This window comes from Meles meles, chromosome 13 (genome assembly GCF_922984935.1).
Source record: "Meles meles chromosome 13, mMelMel3.1 paternal haplotype, whole genome shotgun sequence".
NCBI lineage: Eukaryota > Metazoa > Chordata > Mammalia > Carnivora > Mustelidae > Meles > Meles meles.
This window is the reverse complement of record NC_060078.1, coordinates 41,777,309-41,801,995: the sequence shown is the minus strand read 5'-3', so window position 1 is coordinate 41,801,995 and position 24,687 is coordinate 41,777,309. Positions and strand designations below refer to the sequence as shown.

Sequence of the window (24,687 nt, the reverse complement as noted above, 5' to 3'; positions counted from 1 at the left end):
TGTCTTATTAATTCTATCTGAAAAACATATCTTTAGTGTATCAGCTTCTCTCATATACTCCATGTTTAGTGTCAGTCTAACAACCATCACTACTCCTCAGAACACAAAATAGTCTTTTTATTGATCTACACCTTTTCAACTCTTGGCTTCTACCATCCTATTATTTATGTACTAGCCAGAGTAATTGGGGGAAAACGACAACAGCAACATCACATAACTTTGTCATGGTATTTGCTTCTTTAGGCCCTCTGTGTCTTTTTCATGCCTCGAACAAAAATCCAAACCCCTTAGCATAACTGTAGATCTCTACCGTGATCTAACACCTGCCTGTTCTTCAGGTTCACTCATTTATTTTTCTGCAGCCTTACTGGCCTCCTTTCTCTTCCCTGACCGTCTGAAGTGCATTTCTATTTAAGAGCTTTTGTGTATGAAAATTTCTCTACCTGGAATGATACTCCCTCTACTCTTCATATGTTTGAAACATACATGGGCTTAAATGTGTTTTTGCTAGGGGGACTTTTCATTAACAATCTTCATGAGTGGGTGCCATGTCACCTCTGCTGTGTCATTGTGACCTGTTCATATCCTTCATGACACTTATCACCACACACACGCCCACACACACACACACACACACACACACACATCCACATTTGTTTCTCTATTAATTTTGCTGTCTTAGAAACTTACTGTAAGCAGTGAAGGTTGGGACCATTTCTATTTTATTAACCAATATCTTACCAAGTTGTTGAATGAATAAATGTTGGTCACAGTTTCAAAGATCATCATATAATTCTTGCAAAGCATAATTGTTAGAACAATAAGGGAGGAATTCTTAAACTCTGCCCCTCAATAATACCTTTATTACCCATATAACAACATGTCAGCTATCATACATAGATTATCATCACTTTCGAGTTATCCTGGCTGAGAAGCCACCCATGCATTCTAGCTCCAGAGAGTATGGGACTGAAAACACAATTTGAACTGTAAGTTAAAACCAATGAAATCAAGTCTAAAAATTGATCTTCAGCACGTGAAACAGCAAAAATGCATAATATGCTTCAATTTTCTGATATTTAAAATTTGAAAACAATATCTTAAGATATATATATTGGGACAGACATGGGTAGTGCAATTCTACTATCACATGTGTTATGATGATTTTGGAGAATGAAAAGTTATTGTTGAATCCCCCTAAGGTCATAAGTGATTAACATCCAGATTTGGGGAGTTGGAAGGGACCTCAAAGATTATTTGAGGTAAAACATGAGAAATTCCCCCTGTAAACATAACCTACTAAATGAATCATTTTCTTCTCTGTCATTGTGTAATTGTTTTCCTGTGCCCCAGTCCCACCAACCACCGTCTCTCATCAGTGTTACTCCATCCACCTCTCATCAGGTTCTCTGTCACCCACTGTCACCACCCAGAAGCCACATTCTCTTTTTTTCTTTTTTCAGAAGCCATTTTCTACACTGACGCTAGAGTCATCTCTTGAAGAAAATGTGAGTAGATTCCTCTTCTCTCCTTAAACAATGATGATGCCTCATTGCACTTAAATTTAAATCAAAACTTTATACCATGTCTTATGAGACCCTATATGACCTGGCTGTGTCAGCCTATCCTATATAACCATCTCCTTCAACCCATCCTGGTTAACTTTTGCAGACATCCTGGCCTCCTGGTTCCTGTTCCAGTGTGCCAGCCTTTCTCCCACCTCAGGGCCTCACACTTGCCATTTCTTCCATCTGGGTTGTCCTTATACCAGGTCTTGTGTGACTCTTTTTCATTATTCAGTCCTATTTTGTCACATGTGGAACTCCTCAGAGGTGACTTTTCCAATTACCCTACCTAAAATAGCTCCTTTCTCTCCATTCTCACCCAGCTACTCCCCACTTCCTTGGGTTTTTCAATAGCAAGCTGAAATTATATTATTTAATTGCTTATTCATTTATTGGCTGCCTCCCTCAATAACCTCCAGCCCAAGGAAAGTAAGGAGCTCATCTGTTTTATTTGCCACTGCTATCTACTGTTCTTAGAACTTGATCTCACACGGAGTAAGCATGCAATAGATGCCTATGGAAGGGAGGGAGACAAAGGAGGAAGAATACACGTGAACATGTTTAAATGTAGGGGACCTATGAGGAAGATTATGTTACCTATTGTGTCTACCCAGTCTCTGAACAGGAAAAACTTGGTCACTACAGTCTTTAAGGGAGAAGTGAGCAGGCTCATGACGAGGCCAGTGCTCTTTCTCACTGCACAGAAAGCACCATGGTTAGCAGCACAAAATTTTTTCTCCCCTGTCACATGGGCTCTGCTACTTGATGACTGATCCTCCCTTGCCGTCTCTGGAGTCAGACTTCACGTTGTCAAAGGGCATAAATACACATTTTAGCTTTGCTTCAGGGAGTAGTAATAATTAATGTCATTTTATTGACGATGAATAGAATTCTGTGAACCAGGTCAGTATCACATAAGATTTTAAAGAATTTTTTTTGAACCACCCCAAATCCATTCTCAGCCACTAGATTGTCAAAAGTGTATACAGCTCTTCCGTTTGCCAGGGGCCAACAGTTTTCATGGATGGGTTGATGCTGGGGGCTATCTGTTAAGTATTAAATAACGGACAAAATATGCATCAGCTTCCCAAGTTGGAAAGTGAAAGAGAAGAAAGTTGCCATTTGCCCCTGGGTATAAAGGAAATGAGAAAGAAATTGTTACAGCAACTTGGTGCTGTTGAGCAAATATGTCTAATCTCTGGAAAATAGGAAGCCTCAGAGGAGAATATAATATTGTCCTGCTTCTTGTTGCCTCCTCTATAACAAATACTCAATTGCAGTGCAGAGGAGCGGAACAGAAGCCCCAGTTAATCAAACCAAAGAGGCATGCCAAAAACTAAAAGGCAAATCCCTTCAAAGAAAACACCATAAAACAATGTACTAATTAGGATTTGTAAGGATGGGAACAAAGCCATTACTTTTAATGGGTTATTGAAATGGGCTCCCCAGATTGGACTGCTGAAAATTATATTTAACAAATTTTCTTAATATAAAAGTAAAACATGTCCATCATAAAAAAATAGAACATGCTGAAAATTCTATAAAATTCTCAACATCTTATTACACATAAATAACCATTGTTAATACTTTCATATTTCCTTCTAACAGCTTATATTGAGAACGTTTTCTAAAGCAATCAATATTCTCTTAAAACATGGTATTTAACAATTTAATACTAGTCCATCTTATTGCCATATTGTAATTTAATTTTTTTCTCTGTAGTTGTGTTTTTGGCTATCTTTAAATTGCTGTTATTAGGTTTGTTTTATTATTATGTATATATACATATAAGAAAAAGATGGGAAGGAACATGTGATATATAAATGTATTATTTATGCTATACAGTTGTAATTCAGTTTTATCCTATCTCTTAAATTCAATGTAATATTGAGAACAAAATCTAAGAATATTTTAACTTCAGAGGACTTAATAGAATTTTATTATTATATAAAATATCATGAATTGTTTAATCATTTGACTTTTTTCCTTTATAAATAAAGCCATAATAGACATTCTTATACATGAATTCTTGTGATTTTCTATATGAAATATTCCAGCCACAAATAACTATTATGTATTATTTTTAAGATCTCTTAAGACAGTAAATTTTAATGATCTATTTTATGAACATTAATCCAATTTCATTATATATTTTTATAAATATCAAACTAAAAATTTATTCCTGTAAATATAATCCAATTTTGAGTTTTCTCTTTGTTTCTTTTTCTAAAAATTTCTTCCAACTGTATTTCTTCTGGGTATCATTTATGGTTTTATCTAGTACATTTAACTCTTTAGTTCATCAATATTTTATCATAGTATGTGGTATAAGGTAGAAACCGATGTTTATGTTTTTTAGGTTAGTCAATTTTCTAGAACCTTTTCTTACATAAGGTCAGAACTTATTTCATACCTTTCTTAAATAAGGTATGAGCTTAAACTATAATTTATTTTTTAAGTTATAATTTAAAATGTCTTGAATTTCTATTATGTTGTTTCTGGGCTTTTGCTTATGTTTATCTTCTTTCAATACCTGCATCAACTCAGTAAGGTTTAATAATTTTAACATTATAACATCTTTGATTATATACTAAACTCTCCCTCATTTTTTCCATAGTTTTATTTTTCAGACTGGTTTTGACAGTTCTTATCCATGTATTCTCTGAAATATTCTTAGTGCATCTTTCATTTGGATGCATTATATTTATGAATGAAACCACAGACCCTTGACAAGTTTAAAATATGGAATTTTACCACTAAGAGGAAAATGATATTCTTATTTATTTAAATCTTCATTAATTTTATTTCATTTGCCTCTCCTTAGGTTTATTTCAAGGTAATGCATGATAATACTGCAAATTAGATCATATTTAGCATGTTTTCTAGCCATTTATTCTGTTCATAGGCTTACTGCTGAAATTATTTACAGTACCATTCTGTTGACTCATGAATTCTCTTTGGATCATTATGATTTAGTTTTATCTATTTTCTCATTCTTTTCTTATCCCTAGATAGTGTCCATTTTGTTAACTTAGTTAATAGTATTAATAGTGAAAGACTGGCCTTGTCCTTTACTCAAAGGGAGATGAATCTAATGTTTAATTGCTATGGTCTAACAGTGATGATTGACTTTATGTTGTTAAGGAAGTAAATTTTTTTCCTCTGTTTAACTAAATGTTTATTCCAGATTGGAAATTGAATCATATCTGATTTTTGCTATTTCTGGAGATAAATCATGTTACTAAATACACTAATATTAAAATACCTTTAAATTGCTGGGATAAAACTTATATTGCCATGGTGATTTCTTTTTTATTAATACTAGTATAATTTATTTGCATATATTTCACTTAGATGTTTTCATACATAATTATAAGTGACTTTGGACAATATGATTTTTCCCAAAGATAGTTTTGCCAAATAATAGTGAATAGTACAAATGTTTATTGATTAACAAAAGGTTTTGTGATCCAAATATTTATGAGAAATAGAGCTAGATATCTAAAGGGAGAGATTGGCTGAACTCCCTCTTCTTTCCTCACCTTTCCCATTTGCTGTTTATGGTATCTGACCCAACGGTTAAAACCAGGTGGTGAGGAAATAAGAAAAAGAAGAAAAAGATCAAGCATAGTTTCCACCCTGTGAATGAGGCAGATGAAAAGTTTTCTTTCATGGGACACTTTTTTGGGTGTTGCTGGAGATCCTCCACTTGAAGAGCTGATGGCTCCTCCTGGCTATGACCTCTCCTTGGCCCTGTACGACCTCCACAGACCGTGTTGGGTCACATTGCTACATTCTTGCTATAGACCATCACAAGTTGGAGGAAGCATGCATTTTTACTTTGAGACAAACAAATCAATTGTCTCTCCTCATGTCTCTGTGTCTCCTCAATCTAGCAATTGGCAGGAAGCTTCAGCCAGAATTTTGTTCTTCTAGTTACTAAGGCTAGAACTTCCAGGGGCCATATACCATGAGATCATAGGAGGCTCTCTGAATGCCCTCTCACTTGACTTGATGTGAAAGGAATCCATCCTTTCTCCATTTTGAAAATTAGAACAGCACAGAATTCTGACAATTCTCTCAGAAGGAACTATCTCTCCTTCAAAGCATACATTTTTCTGGGTGAAGTGTGTGATGGCTAACATAGCAGAAATGGCTTTAACGTTTAGAGGCCTATCCTTCTGAGGTGATCTAAAGATTACTGAAGGAAGTAGAGGCATAAGGCACCTACTGCACTTGTCTCTCAGTCAAGAGAGACAATCCTGTCTGTGGACAGACAATCTGTGGAGAGAGAGAATCCCATTTTAGCATCTTGTGTTTGTGTATAAATCATATACTAATTACATAATATGTAATTAACACATGTTTTATATGTCTGTATGTACTTATATGTGATATAGATAGATAGATATCAGTATATAGATATGAATAACTTACATATAAATCTGTCTGGACCTGGAAACTCATTATAAGTTAAGTAGAATTCCTGGAAGGAAAAAAAATCACCTATTTATTTTCCCATGAATATTTCTATAACTCAAATTTTCTGTTTTTAAGTCATTTGGTACATTTTATTTTCCATGAAAAATCCTGATTTCTGTAGCAATGAACAGAGTTATGCTGGTCAACAATAATTTAAAAAAATATTTTCCATATTTGTGATTTATATGTTTTCTGTATTTATTTTTATTTCTCATTTAAAAATTATTCTTTTCCTAATTTTGCATATTTATTTTTCAAAGTGTTATTATTTCTACTCTTTTTCTTATTCCAAATATCTAATTTTCTGCCTTTACATCATTTCTCTTACTTTAAAAAATGGATTATATTATCTCTAACTTTCTCAGTCGAATCCTCAATTCAACACTTCTCTCTTCTTTTAATGTTAAATTTATTTAAGACTCTCAGGGCTCCACTGACTATAGATTTAGCTGGTTTAAATATTTTTTATGTCTTCCTTTTCATTTTCTAAGTTTTCTTTAACTGAATTTTTAATTTCCTCTTTAGAACCGTAGGATTATTTTTGCCTTTTTAACATTTAAAAAATGTTTTATTATTATTTTTAACTTCTGAAACAATATATCTTAGGAAGAGGAAGAAATTAAACACCTATGTTTCTAACTCCAATCCTATTGGAGCATAAATTAACATTTATCCAATTCTCCTGTTTACTAGTTCTGTCAGATTTTAGTTCTGCTTTCATTATTTCTTCTTCTGTAGAAAAAAATTTCCTTCACTTTGCTTCTTTATATAATGTTTGCTTCTTTAGTGAGTCTTACCCATTACCCTTAGTCTTTTACTTCATTTCTAAAGTATCGTTTTCTTGATATAATAGTTGATAATTTCTAAGGGGCAGCAGTTATACTAACATTTCAGTGATGTGACAACTTGCAGTGAGTAAACAAGGAAGTAGAGTCATGAACAAAGCACCAACTCTTGCTTTGTTGAAGCAGATAACCTGAGGACCACCGTTGTGTACTCATTCCTCACTTAATGGAAACTGGAGGTAGCCAAGGCCATAGGTTTGGTCCCTCTGGTCTTCTTCCTGCCACTTTTACCTGTCATATTTGGGAGGGGGAGTAGTAGTTTTGGTAACTATCTGATAGCTATATTTCATATGTGAGAATTTCAAATGACCCACAAAATTGGATGTATAGAGTCCCACTCATTAGATCTGTGCTCTGCCCTTATTTTTAGCACTTGTTATATTCGTTTGCTGGATTTAGTGAACTGAAGTAAGGATCTTCTTCACTTTGCCTTGGAGATTCTACCCTATCGTGGACATTTGAACTATAAGAAATTCCTCAAGATAACGAACACGACTGGAAAATAAAGGTAAGCCTGCATGAATTCTGGCTTGAAATCCAGCCCCTTACAATTTGTTATCTGAGAAATCTCAGGCAAGTTTCTTATCTTCTCTATGCCTCAGTCTCCTCCTTATCTTTAAAATGGGAGTGATGTGCATACCTGCTTCATAGGGTTATGAAGACTAAGTAAGTTAACATATGTAAAACATTGAGGGCTGGGCATATTCTCAGTTCTTTAAGATGGTTTGCTTTTATGGTAATGTCACTCCTCCCAGGTTCCAAAGCTGATGGCAATTGTTAAACCATCATCTTATTTTTTAACACTAGAGGGTTTTTTTTGTTTGTTTTTTAAAGATTTTATTTATTTATTTGAGAGAGAGAGAGTGAGAGAGAAGAAGAGAGCTACAGGGGAGAAGGTCAGAGGGAGAAACAGACTCCCTATGGAGCTGGGAGCCCGATTCAGTTCTGGGACTCTGGAATCATGACCTGAGCTGAAGGCAGTTGCTTAACTAGCTGCACCACCCAGGGGCCAACACTCAGTTTTTTTAATGCGGATTGGGAGAGGACAATGTAGTAAGCTATACAGAGGTTTCTCTAGGGCTTACGTCTTTTTACCCACCTATTTACATTAGCAAATATGGTGATTTTGGTGATCAGTATCCCTCAGGGGAGCTTCTCCAAAAGACAGTTAATACTGTGAGGGAACCTACTATCTTTGTCTACCTATACTTAGAAATGTTTATGCCAAAAAAAATTAATGCATAGGTGTACCTAAAATATTTAAACATTGACACAAGTCAAATGTAAATATTTAAATGTAAATATGTATATATGTAAATGTAAATATGTACAAGGTAAATATTTAAAAATCATTTGAATAACATATGTGATAAATGTTTAAAGAGCTCTTCGAAAATATGAATGTGCTTAATCCATATAATGACTTATGTTGTCATTAAAAATATGTGTACTACTTTACTAATTGAGGAAATTATCAGAGAGCATATGTAAATTTAATAAAGCAGTATAAAAGATTTTAAATACAAAATGACTCCAATTTTGTAAATGATATATGGTGTTTATATATTTATTCAATTAAAAACATTGGAAGGAAATATACTCAAATACTAATAGTTGTTATCTCCCAGTGGTGATTTTTATTTTTCTTCTTACATATTTAATGTGTAAGCATGTAACATTTATCTAATTACAAGTTAAAATTAAGCTTCATTAAAATGATACATTTCTGATGAGACCTACACCATTGTAACTACCATGTGTTATATTGCTATGCAAAGTAACGAAAAAAAATTCAAGTAATGTTAAAATTGTATATATTACCCACTTCTAGAAATTAACTGAGTAAGGTCTAAAATAAATTTCCAAATTGGTCATATGGAGACAGTAAAAAGACCAGCGGTTGCTGAGGGTTGAGGAAGAGGGAGAATGAGTAGATGGGCACAGAGTATTTTTAGAGCAGTGAAAATGCTCTGTATGATACCATAATGATGAATAAACATCATTATACATTTGTTGAAACTTATCACATGTATAACAACAAGAGTGAACTGTAGTGTAGTAGCTATGGATTTTCGGTGACTATGCTGTGTCCAGGTAAGTTCTTCAATTGAAAGAAATGTACCACTCTGGTGGGGGATGTTGATAATGAGGAGGCTATTATGTGTGGGGGTGGGGCAGGTGGAGAGTATATGGGAAATTTCTGTACTTTCCCCTCAATTTTGCTATGAACCTAAAGCTTCTTTGAAAAAAAAAAAAAGTCTTAATACATAAAATAAATAATAAAGTAACTTTAAAAAATTACTCATTGACCCAACCATATAAACTTCTTCAGTGTATAACTGGGAAATTACTGAAGGAGTTATTCATATCCATTGAAGTTAACAAGTTTCTTTACTAACCTTATGAAATTTTTTGTTAGAGACCTTTCTGCCCTACCAAAAATACACACATACTAACCTATACACCAGCACAGCTTACACTTCTGAGTGTTTATAGACCCTATGAAACTTGTTCGTGGACCTGCAGTTTTCCTTCCAAAAGAAAGAAAAAGTAATATGTATTCTATGATACTAATTGTGGAGTTACTTATGGTAGTGAATAAAATGAAGCAATTTGAATTTCAATTAATAATAAAATGTCTAAATAAGTCATAACATAGGAACAAACTGGAATTTATGTACCCTTTAAATTAAATGTTTACAAAGACAATGTATTACCATGGGACAGTATGATATATTATTTTTTAAATTATAATGCAACACAGTAGGAAAATAACAGTAAAATATGCACATATGTGGAAAATGAGAAGAAAATTTACAAAAAACACTGTTGAGTATGGTCTTAGCATTGTTGAATTCATGCTGATCATTTTCTTATTTTTCACACTTTCAGTGACATTAATTTTAAAGATGAAAAAAAGCAAAACAGAAAGAAAATCCATTAAATCTATCTGTTGTGCAAATGTTCATGGCATCAGGTATCTGTCTCTACTTTCTAATTGGAGAAAGGCCCTCAGGGTAATGCTTCATTCATTTTTTTCAGCTGGAATGAATGGAGTTTGCAAGACAAGCTACCTTATTACTGAAGGTCAAGCTACTATGGTATACTTTTCAGTTGTTTAGATTTTTGATCCAAGGAACACTGCAACTTCTTTTTTTTTTTTTAACTTACTTGTGTTTTTACTGATGAAATTATACAATGACTGGATTTTGCTTCAAAAATAATACTGCAAGGAAAAAAAAACTGGAAGATGACACATAGAAACAAAGCTGGTCATATAGTGATTGAACCTGGCTTGTTTTGGGGGTAAGGGGGCTTTGTGTTAATTACTAACTTACTGCCATTGACTCATCTCAGATGCTAGGAGTACCTGGATCTCTAAGTTCCCTAAGGCATTCCTAGGGAGCTTGTCCTTTCCTGTACTGCAGTTCCATATATCTATGTCACACATTTTAATTTTCAGAATGTGTTGACATCTGTCTCCATATTTAATTCAGTAGCTTCATCTATGTTCAGCTTAAAATATGGAGCATTTGGTGAAAACTGTCAATAAGAAAATAAGAATGCATTAGTAGATAATGATTTTGTTCTACAGATCTGTATAATTTTTCCCATTTTAAACAGAGATTTTCATAAATTCTGTGTCAAGTTGGAAGAAGTTCCAGAAGTGGAGACTTTATTATATTTAAATGTTTGAGCTCAGTAGGCATAATTAATGTCCAATGGAAATTCTGAAGTATGAACTACTATTATGGAAAGAGTTTGGTCTACAGAGAATTATTTTTAAAAAGCCCCGTCTTATTTTGTAAATCATTTACCTAATAATTCTTTACATTATTTTAGCCTTAGATTTTATTTTTAGTTATTAGTATTTTATGTGAAGCCTTCAAAAATGTTGCTATTGGCTTATTTTTTTATTCATGTTTAAAAGATGACCACTTTATTTATTGTTTTGTTCTTTTACATAAATTGATTTTTATCTTTATTTCTTACAAAATAGGAAATGTTGTAAAAAAATAAGAAAGTTGAATAGTCTGTTAATAATATTTGGAAAATTAAAGAGCCCTAGGCTATATCTGTATATGAGAAAATACTGGCTAAAATCATGAACCTTATTATCACTTACATTGGAAACAATACAAGTTTAATCCTCCACTACCAGAACTCAAAAGAACAAAGCTATTTTTCTCTACAAAATCACATTAGTCTCTCATTTTTGTTGAATATTCCCTTTAATAAACAAGATTAAAGCAACATTCAGTAAGAATCCAACCTAAGGGATCTGAGTGTCCAGGTTCATCAAAGACTACTGAGAAGATGCACCAGAAAAATAGGCAAGAATTTCCTCCACAGATGAAAAGTTACATGACAAATCAGTATTATTATTAAATTGATTAGTAATATTATCATTTTTAATAAGAAGTGTGATATATTTCCCTGAAATGCAGTGCCACATAATGTAACCAAACTTTAGTGGGATGCCAAGGGACAAACAATATTATTTCCCATAGCCTTCATATCTATTCCACAGAGTAAAGAACAGCATTTTGAAATACTTTCTTGGAAGAGGAAACATATCACTCCTTAGGTTAAAATTACTATCACAGGCACAAGAGATTGTTTCTGTTTTAAAACAAAAATTTTGGGGGGCACCTGGGTGGCTCAGTGGGTTAAGCCTCTGCCTTCGGCTAAGGTCATGATCTCAGGGTCCTGGGATCAAGCCCCGCATGAGGCTCTCTGCCCAGCAGGGAGCCTGCTTCCCCCCTCTCTCTCTGCCTGCCTCTCTACCTACTTGTGATCTCTGTCTGTCAAATAAATAAAATCTTAAAAAAAAATTTTTTTAAATGACGAGATATTCTGCTGACCATTTTGTATATATTCTTCTCTGTGTGACTTCCTTTATTTAAAATAGGGACAAATGAGTTAATAACATGTATGAATTATGAAGAACTAGGGAATTCATTTTTCACCTAGATTTAATGTCTACAATTGCATACTTGAAAAATAAGAGGGCCTCAAGGTATGTCCCTCAAATTATCTTTAAGATAGTGGCCACTGGTAAATGTGTGGAGATTTTAAGGTGAGTAGTATATTTTTCCATTTATTCCAGTTTGAACGAATGTGTCTATTCTCCAGACTTTTTTTTTTTTTTTTTTTGGATAGACAGGATTCAAAAGAAGGCTGTATAGAACAAACCTTAGAAGAGAATCACTGCATTTTCTGCTGTCTGCATTTCATATGAAACATATCTGAATCCGAGGTCATCCACATCATGATACTTTGGACACATTTGGGTGAGCTATAAGAGAAAATTCTAAGAAAAAGGAGGACAACATTGAATCTTAACATGCTGTGTGTGTGTGTGTGTGTGTGTGTGTGTGTGTGTGTGTGTGTGATTGTTTAAGACCTTCAACTTTCGGAAACGACAGTATCGAATATCAATGTAAAGTGGAACAAGACTGTGAATGGTTCATCAGACCTCTAAATACAACAAAAAGTTTTAAAAAATGCATTTTTTCTATTTTGATTTTGTAAACAACTAGTGGAATCCTTATAGCTTTAAAAACACACCACAACGTAATGAGATTTACTGTTTTGATTCACCTATTTTAACATTCTGCATTGTTATGTTGAAGACTAAAGACTTCAGACTTTGGGATCTTGATGAAGAAAAATTATATGGAAGAATTAGTGCTACCCTGGATGCTACTGGAAGAGTAAATTGATATGACTTGCCAGAATCAGCAATTAAAACCAAAATTAAGTAAGTGAAATCTGCATTTTTTTGTCAATTGTGCCCCCCACCAGGACAGGATTATTTCCAACTAAAATGTTAAAGTGTCCCCAGAGACTTTATTCATTATTAGTTGGATGGTTTGTGTTAAGGAGTTTGATGTGCAAATAATTGAGACTATCAAGAAATATCCTATGTATCCAGTGAGAGTATGTCATTGCTTCCGTGAGAGAAGAACATCTTCAAGGTATCATGCCTTCTCAGAAGAACTCCCTACTCTGGCTTTGATAAAGATTCGCAAAGGATACACCTAAAAAAAAATCCACAGCAAATTTTAATCCAAAAATCTGGGGCAAATTTTGATGCTCAATCTTTGAAGTTAGGTATTTTTTTTGCTAACCTTTATTGTTTATTACCTAGGTAAATTTACTTTAAAAATGACAAAAGTGATCCTATTTCTCTATGGAAATGGGATAGTGTAAGTGTAATATATAGATATATATATATATAGGTTGATATACAGGTTCCAGTAATTGTTGAGTTTTACAAGACATAGCTACTAACTTTCCAAGGGGTCGTGAGATGATTGGATGACAAACGACCAGGTAAAGTCTGAGTTAGAATGATCAGATAACAGGCTATTTATTAGTCAATTTGGAAGGAAATAGAAGATGAACTTGATCATCCTCCTTATTTGACAGATGGGGTCATGAAGCTACTAATATGTATAAGAAGGTCACGAGCTTTCACAAAGATGACTCTCAACATGAATTGTTTGCTATTACACAATTAATTATTTCAGAGGCAACAATACCCATGCAATCAATGTTTATGACAGAAAGTTTCCAAAATACTAGAAGCCTGTTCTCTATTTTATCAGGGTGGTGTCTGGTCACCTCTACTATCATATGTACATCTTCACTGGGGCATCAAATATTAACATGTAATATCCTCCCCTCCCCACTCTGCCTTGACCTCTATTCCTCACTAGAGCCCATGTGCACTTGAAGCCAAAGGTACCTATATAGGCACCTTTGGGAAAACTTGTATCTATATTTGCAAAAAATATATTTGAGACCATCATACGCTATAGGGACAGCAATCATATACACCCATAGTTTAACCTTTACTTCTAAGAGATAATCTAGCAGAGATTTTATTCCAGGGTCTTGTAAATTCTCCAACCCAAGGATATTTCTGCTTACCTAAGAAAAAGAAAGAACTGAAAAAAAAAAAAAATCCTCGTGTTATCTAAACATTGTCAGTTTGGCTGGTCTGTAAATGATTTGATTTCACTGACATTCACTTTAATTTTGTCAAATTAAGCAAAAATAAACCTAACAAAACAAACCCCTAAATTTAATATACCTACACATCGTGTGTGTGTGTGTGTGTGTGTGTGTGTGTGTGTGTGTTTAGATATGTATATATGTGTATGTGTGTGTGGAGTCACAGTAGGAAACAGATAATTATAAGAAAACAAAATTGATCTTAAGGAATGAATTTCTTCCTTTACCCTCACTATTTCTTTAAAAGGGAAAGAAAAAATACAGGACGAGATAAAGCTTATTTAAAGGCATCATTTCCCACAACATTCTATTCTCAATTTTAGATGCATCCTGCCCAGAAAAACTGTGCTGATCTTTCCTGGATGAAGACTGAATTTCTGAAGACTAAGGTACAAACACATTAGAGATATGCTGTCATCAAATACACTGTACTGAATCTATACAATCGAATAATAATAATAAAAAAGTATTCTTTATATATAAAATGTTTCCCAGATACCAAAAGATCAAATAAAAATCCCACCCCTCTTGCTGTGTTCCTAAGTATAGTATATACTCGTTTGGGAAATGGTTCACAGCACTTGTCTCAGGGCAATTATTTTCTGGCTTACAGGGCTGGGATCAAAGGAACCAGCGTCTCCCCTCACTTAGGGAGCCATGGTTTCCTATAGCACCATAGAGCAGATGGGTGTGCATGACTGCCACATACATCAAGAGTATTCTGGTGGAGACCTGGTTATTGACAGCCTTCACCATGGTTGCCAGAGGCCTCACTTACATTGTAGCTGTCATTCAACCTGGAAGCCAATGGGCATTCTCTCAAAGTCAGCTTGGCCCTACTTTTCTCTTTTTGGTAGGTCTGATATCTTCTTATTATCAAAAGAGATTAATTGTGAAGTCTTAAAATCAGCACTTTTCCTCCTCCAGATGTCTTTGCTATTGCTACTTAGAAATGATGTGAAACATTGGAGATTTGATAAATTTAGAAATATTTAGCTCCTAGCAAGGTAGATATTGGATTAGAGTATAAAACATAGAGCATTTAATAAGGTACATGGGAAAACCAGAAAGAAAATTTAGATGCCAATTCTCCAACATCATTTCTATTTTGCAGTAGCATAAAATTTGTCATATATTTTGAACAACAGTGTTCCATGGCCACTTAGAATAATATATGCCTTGTATATAAAAAAACTAATTAGAAAATGATTCAGAGTAAAAAACTCATGAGTGACATTCATTCTTCAGTAAATAACTAATATGCAACTTACTTAGTTACAAATCTCCAAATATCTATTCCCATAATAAAGACAAGGAAAATGAAACAAAATCAAAGGTGTCTTGTAGAAATAAGCACCTCTCTGTTAGGCACATGAGCTGGAAGGACAAGGTACCAGTGGCTCCAGGGTTTGCCATGTTAGATCAATTTTGAAAGTCTTGACACTAGGAGCGCTTGTCAGCTGGTGCCCAAACATGTGCCTTTTGACCTTGGGCCCTTTTCAGAGGAGAGCTTCATATTCCAAAAGGAGAAAAATGACCACTGAAATAACCATTAATATTTTTTTCTTTATGGAAGATTTTGTCTTGATTATCAATTAGGAAGTGCATACTGTATCTCTAAACTTTACATCAGATTGCCAGTGGGTGTGTCTGATAGTAAGGCTCTTCATGACGCACCAGAGTGTTTATAATCACATAATATATCGTTCTACCTTAAGAAAAAAACAAAGTGGGGATTGGATTAGGACTAGTTTGATTGATAACATTTAATCTTTTCAGTGTGAATTATGTATTAAAGTAATTGCTATGAGTCACCTAATTATCACCTCCTAATTAGGTGAAATCTGTATGAATCCTTTAGGCATGCCACAGGTAAATTTTTGATGAAAAACCCAAGAAACAAGGTCGACTTCAACAGATCTGTGAGGCCTTCCAGGTAATGTTGGATAATACTGATAAATTTCAACACAGTAACATATTGGATATGCAACTCACGGGGGTCATAGATCTTTGTCCCAAAGATACAATATTTTTAAATGGGAGCCTAGATGGTTTAGATATTAAAAGTTTGTGATAATCTTTCAAGAGTCTAACAACATTACCTCTATATTCAAAATAATGTAAGCATAATAGGACAATTAATGAATACCAAAAGCCTTTTGTTAAATAGAAAATGCGTTTCTACCAAAGTGTTTTCAACATCTGAGACCTTAAGTTCCACTAAACAGTGCTGGTAAGAACACAGTGTTTGCCTTCCCCTGCGTGACATTATGTCTACTAAAGAATGTTCCCAAAGAGCAATTTGTAATGTATTTTTAACAGAAAAAACTTAACCTCAGTAAGAATTGTATATTAAATATTTGATTCAGAAATAGTTACATTTTCTTCCATTGTAATGTGAATCTTCCACAAGGAAATTTTAACCAAAGTCTTCCCAGACTGCAGTAAAAGAAATCTTTTATATACTTTCAAATACTGTGCCTTTTATTTAAAACAGTGTAAACATAACAACTCAACACCACCAATAATTGGAAAAAGACTAGTTATGTGAACACTAATTTCCTTGAATGCCCCATGAAAATAAGGGTAAATAAAACAGACAAATCTTCAGGAGAAGTTTCAGTTCACCTTAGCAGTGGTAAAAATATTGCTTTATTCCAAATGAACATACAACACAATTTACTGTTCTTTTGGGGGCTTCCTGTGAACTGAAAAGTCTGGGCTTTGTGATTTCAACAATTTATTCTTTCCATATTAACCACAGAAGCCAATGTCTTGGTCCACAAATAGTAGACTTGCTACAAAATAAATAGTAATGAGGATGACGAGAAAGCAAAGGGTAACTGTCAATTTGATAATTGGCTTGTGTAAATCATTTAAGTATGCATAATTCAAAATAAACACACATCCTCAACTCGCCTTGTGGTACTGATATCATTAATGAGCCAATAGTTGTTCCTCTCAAAAGTATTCACACCAGAAAATGATCTTGACATTGTCAAGAGTTTTATAGGACCCCGCCATGCAAGTGACCTTGATTTAAGAATTTACTAACTGAACTTGATACTTAATGGATAAATTTAAAGTGAACAGATCTGAGAGGGAAATTTTTTTTTCTGAATAATAAATTCCCTGATGTTTCAGAACAAATTTTAGCAAGCTTAATATGCACACACATGCACACACATACACACAATGAACACATGTGCATACAGCATACCTGTGCTCGAGTGAGCAAACCCATACCCTCACACGGTTGTGCGCACGTGCGCACACACACACACATACATATACACACAGGCACACACACACACACTGAGAAATGCTCCTTTGGAGCCCCTACACAATCTCAAAGAAAAACACTTCTAATTGCATGATTTTAGTAACACGACATTGTGATTTTTCTCATCTCTTTTTCTATAATAATTTCCTTCACACCTCCCTCTGAGATTCTGTGCCTTCAAATTTCAGAGGGAGCAGCACGTAAGAGTAGCTAAGATTGCCCAGATTACGTCTTCTATCTCCCGCCTTCCCTCTTCCAGAGTCTTTGTGCCATTCTTCAAAAATGAAATAGAAAACACTACATTGGTTGACATGACATAACCTGTGAGGAGGCTGTCGAGTGAAGAGAAATTTAGGGTTTGGGACCTGCAAGCCAAATGCAAGGGCCACCTGCTCATTGGCACGTCTGCCCTCAGGGTACAGCTTGTCTCTTTGAAACCGGGTAACTGCCAGTGCTTTTTTATGAGGACACTGGTGCGGTGGGCCCAAGGGTCTGAATCACCCACATCTACTAAGAGCCAAAGAGGCCGGTATTGGGACTAACTGAAATTGTATTCAGAATTCTACCCAAAGCTTTAGTTGTAAGCTTTATCCCTCCTGAAACGTTTCTTTCCCTTTAAAAAAATATTTTATTAAAAAACAGTATGATATGAGGGCGATAGACTATTTGGTTTCTTCTAAGTAGATGCTCTTAAATTAATGCATATAAATAATTTGTATTTAATTTCCTCTCTTTTCCTGTTGAGCAAAGCATAGAACACACTGATTCCTCCATCTCCAGTCACTTGGTCAACGCAGAGTCTCTTTGTATTTCATTTCTTAAGATAAACTGTGCCTCTCGTTCTGATTTGGCCGTGGGACTCAGGGGGAGAAAGGCTGTGTTTTCACTTGCACTGTCCTCGGTTTCTACACTGGCCAGTTCATAGTCCTCTGACCGCCTGGCGTCACTCAGAATTCGGATCTGCTCCTGGACAGTTTCTAGCAGTATTTTCACTTCTTGTTGTTCTGCTATAAGACAATCGCTGACTGGAATACTCACATTGACAATGTCAGCAGAGTAGGAGTTTTTATACCATTTGATGCTTTTGACTTCAGAAATCCCTGGCATTTGCATGCAGGTTTCCTCTAGACCCACTGAAGGGATGATGGGCACAGAACTGGCCCGCGTGGATGAGTATCCCATCAGGTCCTTTTGATCCAAGCTATTAAAATAGGAATTTGTCTCTCTTGAAGGCAGTTGCATATTTATGGATGCATTTTGTTGGGTTTTTAAACCACTGGAGGAATACCTGAAAGAGAAACCCGGTGTTACATATCCTGCTTTCCGCCGTGCTTCCTTAGAGCAATATTCAGTCAACAAAGCACTTCCACATGCACCATCTCACTGAATTCTCACAGCAACCCCATGAGACGGATAATATGCTCCCAGTTAAACAGAGAAGTCAACTGAAGCTCAGAGAGGTGAAGTGACTTGCCCAAGGTCACACAGAAAATAAGTGACAGACTGAGACTCAAACCCAGATCTTCTTACTTGAAGTCCAGGGATCTTTCAACACACCACAGCTGTATAGGCAGGTGGGGTATAGTCTTCCTGACCTCTATCCTAGAATACAAAGTAAATGGGGATTGAGCAGGTAAGTGTGGCCTTTCCATAGTGACAAACAGGAAACCCATAATGGCATTACTCCACTCCATCCATGTGACCACCCTCTCAGCCCGGGTTTAGTCTGTAGACTCGCGGCCACACTAGCTGGGGGCGATCAGGAAGCCCGACATGGAAGTATCAAGGTACTATCGTCCTGCGTGTTTCTGCTTCACATTGAGTTTAGGGGAACCAAGTCCAATTATCACTGGCTCTCAACTCTGTAGAAACTGCCTCACCTCCAGACAGCTGAGCCTACAAATGGGAATGGAGGCATACAAATGCTTTCTGGGGATGAATGTGAAGTGAGGTCCACTGGGCCTCTACCAATATAGCAACTTTCCTCACATGGTTTCTGGAGCCAAGTAAGGTAATTCACTGGTGTATGGCAGTAGCTTGTCAAGAATGCCAACATGCCATCCCAAGTCATTTGAATATGCCAGGAACTGGCTAGCCCTCTTATTGCTTGTTCAGAGCTGGTGAATTTTCCAGTGTCAGAGAGTGGGACAGGTATGTTGTGGATTCACAGAAATGTGGCTTGGGGTCCTGAAGAGTAATCTCTATTCTCTGTTATTTGTCCTTAATTTAAATGTGAAATGAAACGTTAAAATTTAAGCATACTCTAAATATAGCCACCCTCCATATAATAGGTCTTATTCCCCTTGTCTTGCATTACGATGTAAATAACAATCATGTTTATAAGTGGAAAGAATAATTGCAGGGAAGTGTCTTGCATACTAAATAGAAGTCTTTATTGCAAGGATGCAACCAGAGCAATTTAGGGGTCTGTCTTTCCACCACACAGGGAGAAAAGACAAGGATCCAGTGTAGGCATCTCTGTGCTCCATCCTCTCTTCCTGTGCCTAGTACAGAGTTGGCAATCAATAAATCCTGATCAAGGGGATGCATGAATACAGGAACGAATCTTCAAGGTAAGTGCTCCCTTTATATCCCAGTTAATGCCCATTTCAAACATAATAACAGCTGACATTTGCAAAATGTTTTTTAAAAGCATGCTCATGTCTTAATTACCTCATTTAATTTTTTAAAAACCTGTGGCTTATTTATTATTATTACCATGCAGTGGATAAATAAGCTAGATTAAGGGGCACTCAAGTGGCTTCCCTCAAATTATACTTTTGGTAAGCAGCAAAGGAACAAGTTAATCCCAAATTGTCTGGCTGTACTTCTTCTTATTAAAGCCAGAAATGAGTGGGCATCCCAAGGTGCAACAGAATACCTTTTTAGGGATGTATAATCTTTTTTTTACAATTATAGCTAATTGTATGGTCATGTAAAGGGAAATTCTCTGGGGGATCATACGCCTTTCACTTAAGTATTCTATGGTTGAAAATCTGACCCTACAGTTTCTGATCACTGACTTAATTTCAACAAGAAAAAAGGGGGCAGATGCCATCCTGCTAGCATCACTAATATGCATGAAGATAGAGGACGTCTGCTTATCACATTCAACAGTGGCACCGAGCCAAGAAATATAATTGGGATAAAATTGTATTCCACATAGATATCTTCTGGGTGTATCAGTGGGTAGAGTCTAACAAGTTGAAATGTGATGGTGACAGGTGCAAATTCTTAAAGCAGCATCTAAACATTCCTTGTAAAACTGCTGGGTAAAGGCATAAATATCTCAGGGGACTTAGTAAATTGTAGCCTCCTGACTACATGGGCATGACAATGTAGTAATCAAAGGTAATTCAAACCAAACTTGGGGCAGTCTTCTTAATGATGGACTTGGGTGAGAAAGAGGAATGCCACTTAGCTTATGAGTCACCTTGCAAGTCAGATATGGGACATGTGGCTGGCAGTAACTGAAATCTAGAATGTTACCATCACATGGAGAGGACTCCAAACAATTAGAACTCTCTGAAAATGTGATTTTTGTTTTATATCAGACATGATTTTAAGTCCCAATGCCATTACAAGTTCTGCAATCTTGGACAAATGGCAGCATCACGTCCATTTTTTCATTAATTAAAACAGGTGGGAATACTGATCTAGGGGGATTCCTCTGGGAACCGACTGGGGTCATGCCTCTCCATTGTTCAACCAGAGTCCTCTCTTCCTTCTCAGGGTTGCTACGAGGGTCCCAGCCAGCACTGGTATTTGAATAGAAGCTATATACTACTCTCCAGAAGTTAAAGTGAGAGCTAAATTTCTAATGCGGTTCTAGATTAGAAGACACTTCAGAGTTGTGTGTCCCTTAAGAGCCACTAACTCTTTCACAAGCTTGATCCATATGCTGTCATTCCTCGACTACAAAATACCAGTTTGAACTGCCCTTCCCCTGATCCCTCGCCAAAGAAATCGCAAGTGCATCTCATTCGTCACTAGAGGAGTCAAAGCATCCTTCTAAAGACGAGAAATTCCAAGTTAGTCGCTTGGTTTGGTTCCCAGGGATTCAGGGGTCCAGCCAAGGAGTTTGTGTCTCTGCAGGGGCCTCCAAGCCTCCGTTCCTGGTGTTTGTGGCATTGAAATCAACTGACTAAATTGAAGAGAGCCATTTTCCCCTCCGAAGCCATACACTTAGCTATTTCCCTTATATATCATCATCCATGAATGTGATTTTTTAAAAATATTTTTATTTATTTATTTGACAGAGATCACAGGTAGGCAGAGAGGCAGGCAGAGAGAGTTGGAGAAGCAGACTCCCTGCTGAGCAGAGAGCCCAATGCGGGGCTGGATCCCAGGCCCTGGGATCATGACCTGAGCCGAAGGCAGAGGCTTTAACCCACTGAGCCACCCAGGCGCCCCCATGAACATGATTTTCTTCACATTTCTTTCCTGGTTTAGTGGTTCATTTAGTCAGAAAGGCCAGTATTCAATCTCAGTCCTTTTACATGGCATATGCCACCTCAAGTTAGCCATTTCAACTCCGCCATCCTTAGTGTATTCATTTTTTAAATTCCTAAAGGATCACTTATGTCTGTATAGTTGCTAGGTAAGTGAGTAGGTATTCAGTATGGTTTGGTTCCCTTCTGCTTTGAAGGTGGCCGTCTAGTTCTGTGATTCCATTTCTTTCTGACTAGCATATGAATACATTAGTTTGATTTGCCTGACAAAACCCAGTTTGGAGCTCTGTGAGCCATTGCCATGGTTGTCCCAGGTCCCTCAGTCAGGGGGAAAAGCTCCTGAAGAATCTCCTCTCCATCTCATTCCTTCATCAAGACCTCCCTAAGATATATGCCGGGTTCAAGCTGGGCTAATGTAAGTGCCAAGGAGAGAAGTCACATACACCAGGAACCTAACTAGCAGACGGCGCCCACACCCCAGATAAACAAGCAGCAGATGGCTGATAGCTCTTGTAAATTCATTCACTCCCCCTCCGGGCTAGGGCCAGATTTGAAGAGGGCCTTTAGCTGTGAAATTCTATTACCAATCCCATTTCCAGTCCGGAGAGACGGTCAGTCCCCCAGGAGTGGAAAATAGCTGTTTTCAAGAACTGAGAATGAGATTGCTCCTTGAGATTCATTGTGCTGAGCACACAGTGACTTAGAGTCACCATTTATCAACATCGGGTGCATATCACACACAGGAAAATGCACGTGGCCAGCCAGCTGGAGAGAATATTCCAAACCCAATGATGACTGAACCAAAACAAAACTACCACTATGCAGACAATAAGTGTAAGTCTCCCAGGAGATAAATGACAAAACAGTGCCTGAACATTCATGGAAATCTCTGAGCCTCTGAAGATTTGTTTACGTAGGGTTTAAGCCTATATGCCTGGCAAGGGCTCCGAGCATCCTTATACCTGGGACATATGGGATGATAGCCATATCAGCGCCTGTGAAAAGAAGGCATGGGCTGGTTCTCTAACCATCCACAAAATCTCTGAACTTGATTTCCCTCACTCGTTCTCACCCATATATGTGTTCCCAAATAACAGACATTATTAGTGATTTAAGAATCACTATCTGTGCTTAGTGATTTAAGAAGAAAAGTCATGATGAAACAAGATTAATTATAATTAGGGGCTAAGTGGAAGCCCCTTTTCTAGATCTAAGGCAAAGAGAAATGCAAACTGCTTCTTGACTTGCATTATACATTTTGGACAACTTGGCTCTTATGTTGAATTTGCAAACTGTCACCCCAGGTCTATACCGAAGGTATTTTACAGTTCATTTGGAATTGCTTCAAAATTACAAATGTCTTTCTGAAGAAATCTGTTGCTGGGTTTTGTCAGGGCGTGGCTGTATGTATGTCTTGCCAGAAACAAAAGGAAAAGGTAAGGCTCTGTGATGGATGTCTCCTACCTGCTTTAGCCCTCAGTTGATACAGACAGTCTGGAAAGATCATCCAGGCCAAAGCAGAATAAAAGCCTGGCCTGCCTTACCCTAAGTGATTAAAAACCAGATTCAACAAGAACCTGGCTTGACTGAGGGAACCGATTCTTGAAATTTCTGGAATAAACCCTGATTGCATTGCTCTTGAAATTAATAGCTCTCTAACAGTTCCTGTGACAATAAGTGCCAGACTACATCTCTGCTTACTATGCGTCAGGTGCAAGCCCGTTTACACATGTAATTTTTAAAAATCTGCCCAAAAGCCCTGAGGAAGCTGGTATTATTTTGCCCAATCTGTACATGAGAAAACCTAAGGTCAGAAGTTAAAATTTTTTTCAAAGATGCGATTTAAACTCCAGTCAATTTAAGGAAGGGCTACCATGTTTGGGCGATTTATGACAATTAGGTGAACAGGGGCTAAAATTCATCCTACTCTACTCACCATGCCGTGAGCCCTGTGAGGGTTTGCATCCACTCGGAGGAAAGGGCACCTTTTGCAGCCCTGGTGTGCAAAGTCCATCTTTCCACACCTACACCACAAATGAACCTAGAAATCTGAGTTCAGGAAATTGTACTTTGACGATATGCTGTCTTACATTGACTGAGACAGTTTTAGGAACACTCTGGACAGAAGTAGACACTATATATAAATATATTACAGGTTACTGTTGAGGGTAGTGCCCACAATATTGATTAGAGAATTGAGTGATTGTTTTTCAAACTTAAGAATGAAGGAACACGTTAGTCCTCCTAAGAAATCTCTCTTTTTCTTTTAAATCGAAGATGCATCCCCAGTTGTTTTAGCAACTATATAATATACTGCCTAGATAACTATACACTGAACTCGCTCCCTAGTTTTATTTTTCTGTCTCACATTTCTCTAATATCTGTTTTCATTGTACCTATTCTTTTTAGTTTATCTTTTGTGGAACAAAGATCGAAGTAAGCATAAATAGACTATTAATGAAAAAATCAATGAAGAAAACCCTAAGGAACATAATAACTCAACTTAAAAGTTTGTGCATTCATGACACCCTCCCTAAATTCCATTGCTTTTAAGACTTACCCTTGACAAGGTATCGTATCCTGGTCTGGGATCCTTGATTCCTCCAGTTGCTGATATGCTGGTCCCACGATGCCGCCCAGCCTACTTCTGGGTGAGGGGGGTGTTCTCCTGAAGGCATTCCTATGGAGCATACCACTCCTTTGCCCTGGGCTGCAGCAAGAGGAGAGATTCCTGCTGGGATGAAAGAAAACCAACAGATTGATCCTAGCAAGAACCTTATATATGGCCGCTCAAACTTCTCAAATGCTGCCTTTCACTCCAGACACTCACAGTTCTAGATTAGGCTAGCCAACCGTGACTGCTAGGAGGAGACCAAAAGTTGTTGAATCCATTCACCCTTGCAGAAACTGAGACAAAGAGAACTCCTCACGTTTCTGGCTTTCTAGTTTGCAGCACAGTGGACCAAAACAATTTCAGCTTTCCAGCCAAAGATAAGAGGGGGGCTTAAGGAATTCTCAACCTCCTGATTCTCAGCCAC

General features: G+C 36.6%; 1 protein-coding gene across 10 annotated transcripts in view; it reads right to left on the bottom strand.

Annotated features, from left to right (window-relative positions):
* Positions 1–16,249: 16,249 nt before the first annotated feature.
* Positions 16,250–24,687, bottom strand: part of NRG3 (neuregulin 3) — a 1,109,100-nt gene continuing 1,100,662 nt past the window's right edge. For 3 of the 10 annotated variants that reach the window (XM_046026201.1, XM_046026202.1, XM_046026204.1), the window contains exons 8-10: positions 24,210–24,383; positions 18,729–18,800; positions 16,250–18,486 (exon numbers count right to left, since the gene is read on the bottom strand). In XM_046026201.1, coding sequence (XP_045882157.1) covers positions 17,979–18,486; positions 18,729–18,800; positions 24,210–24,383 — 754 coding nt within the window. In that variant the 3' untranslated portion in view covers positions 16,250–17,978. The remainder of the gene's footprint in view (positions 18,487–18,728; positions 18,801–24,209; positions 24,384–24,687) is intronic. The other 7 variants (XM_046026206.1, XM_046026207.1, XM_046026210.1 and 4 more) reach the window with 3 other exon arrangements.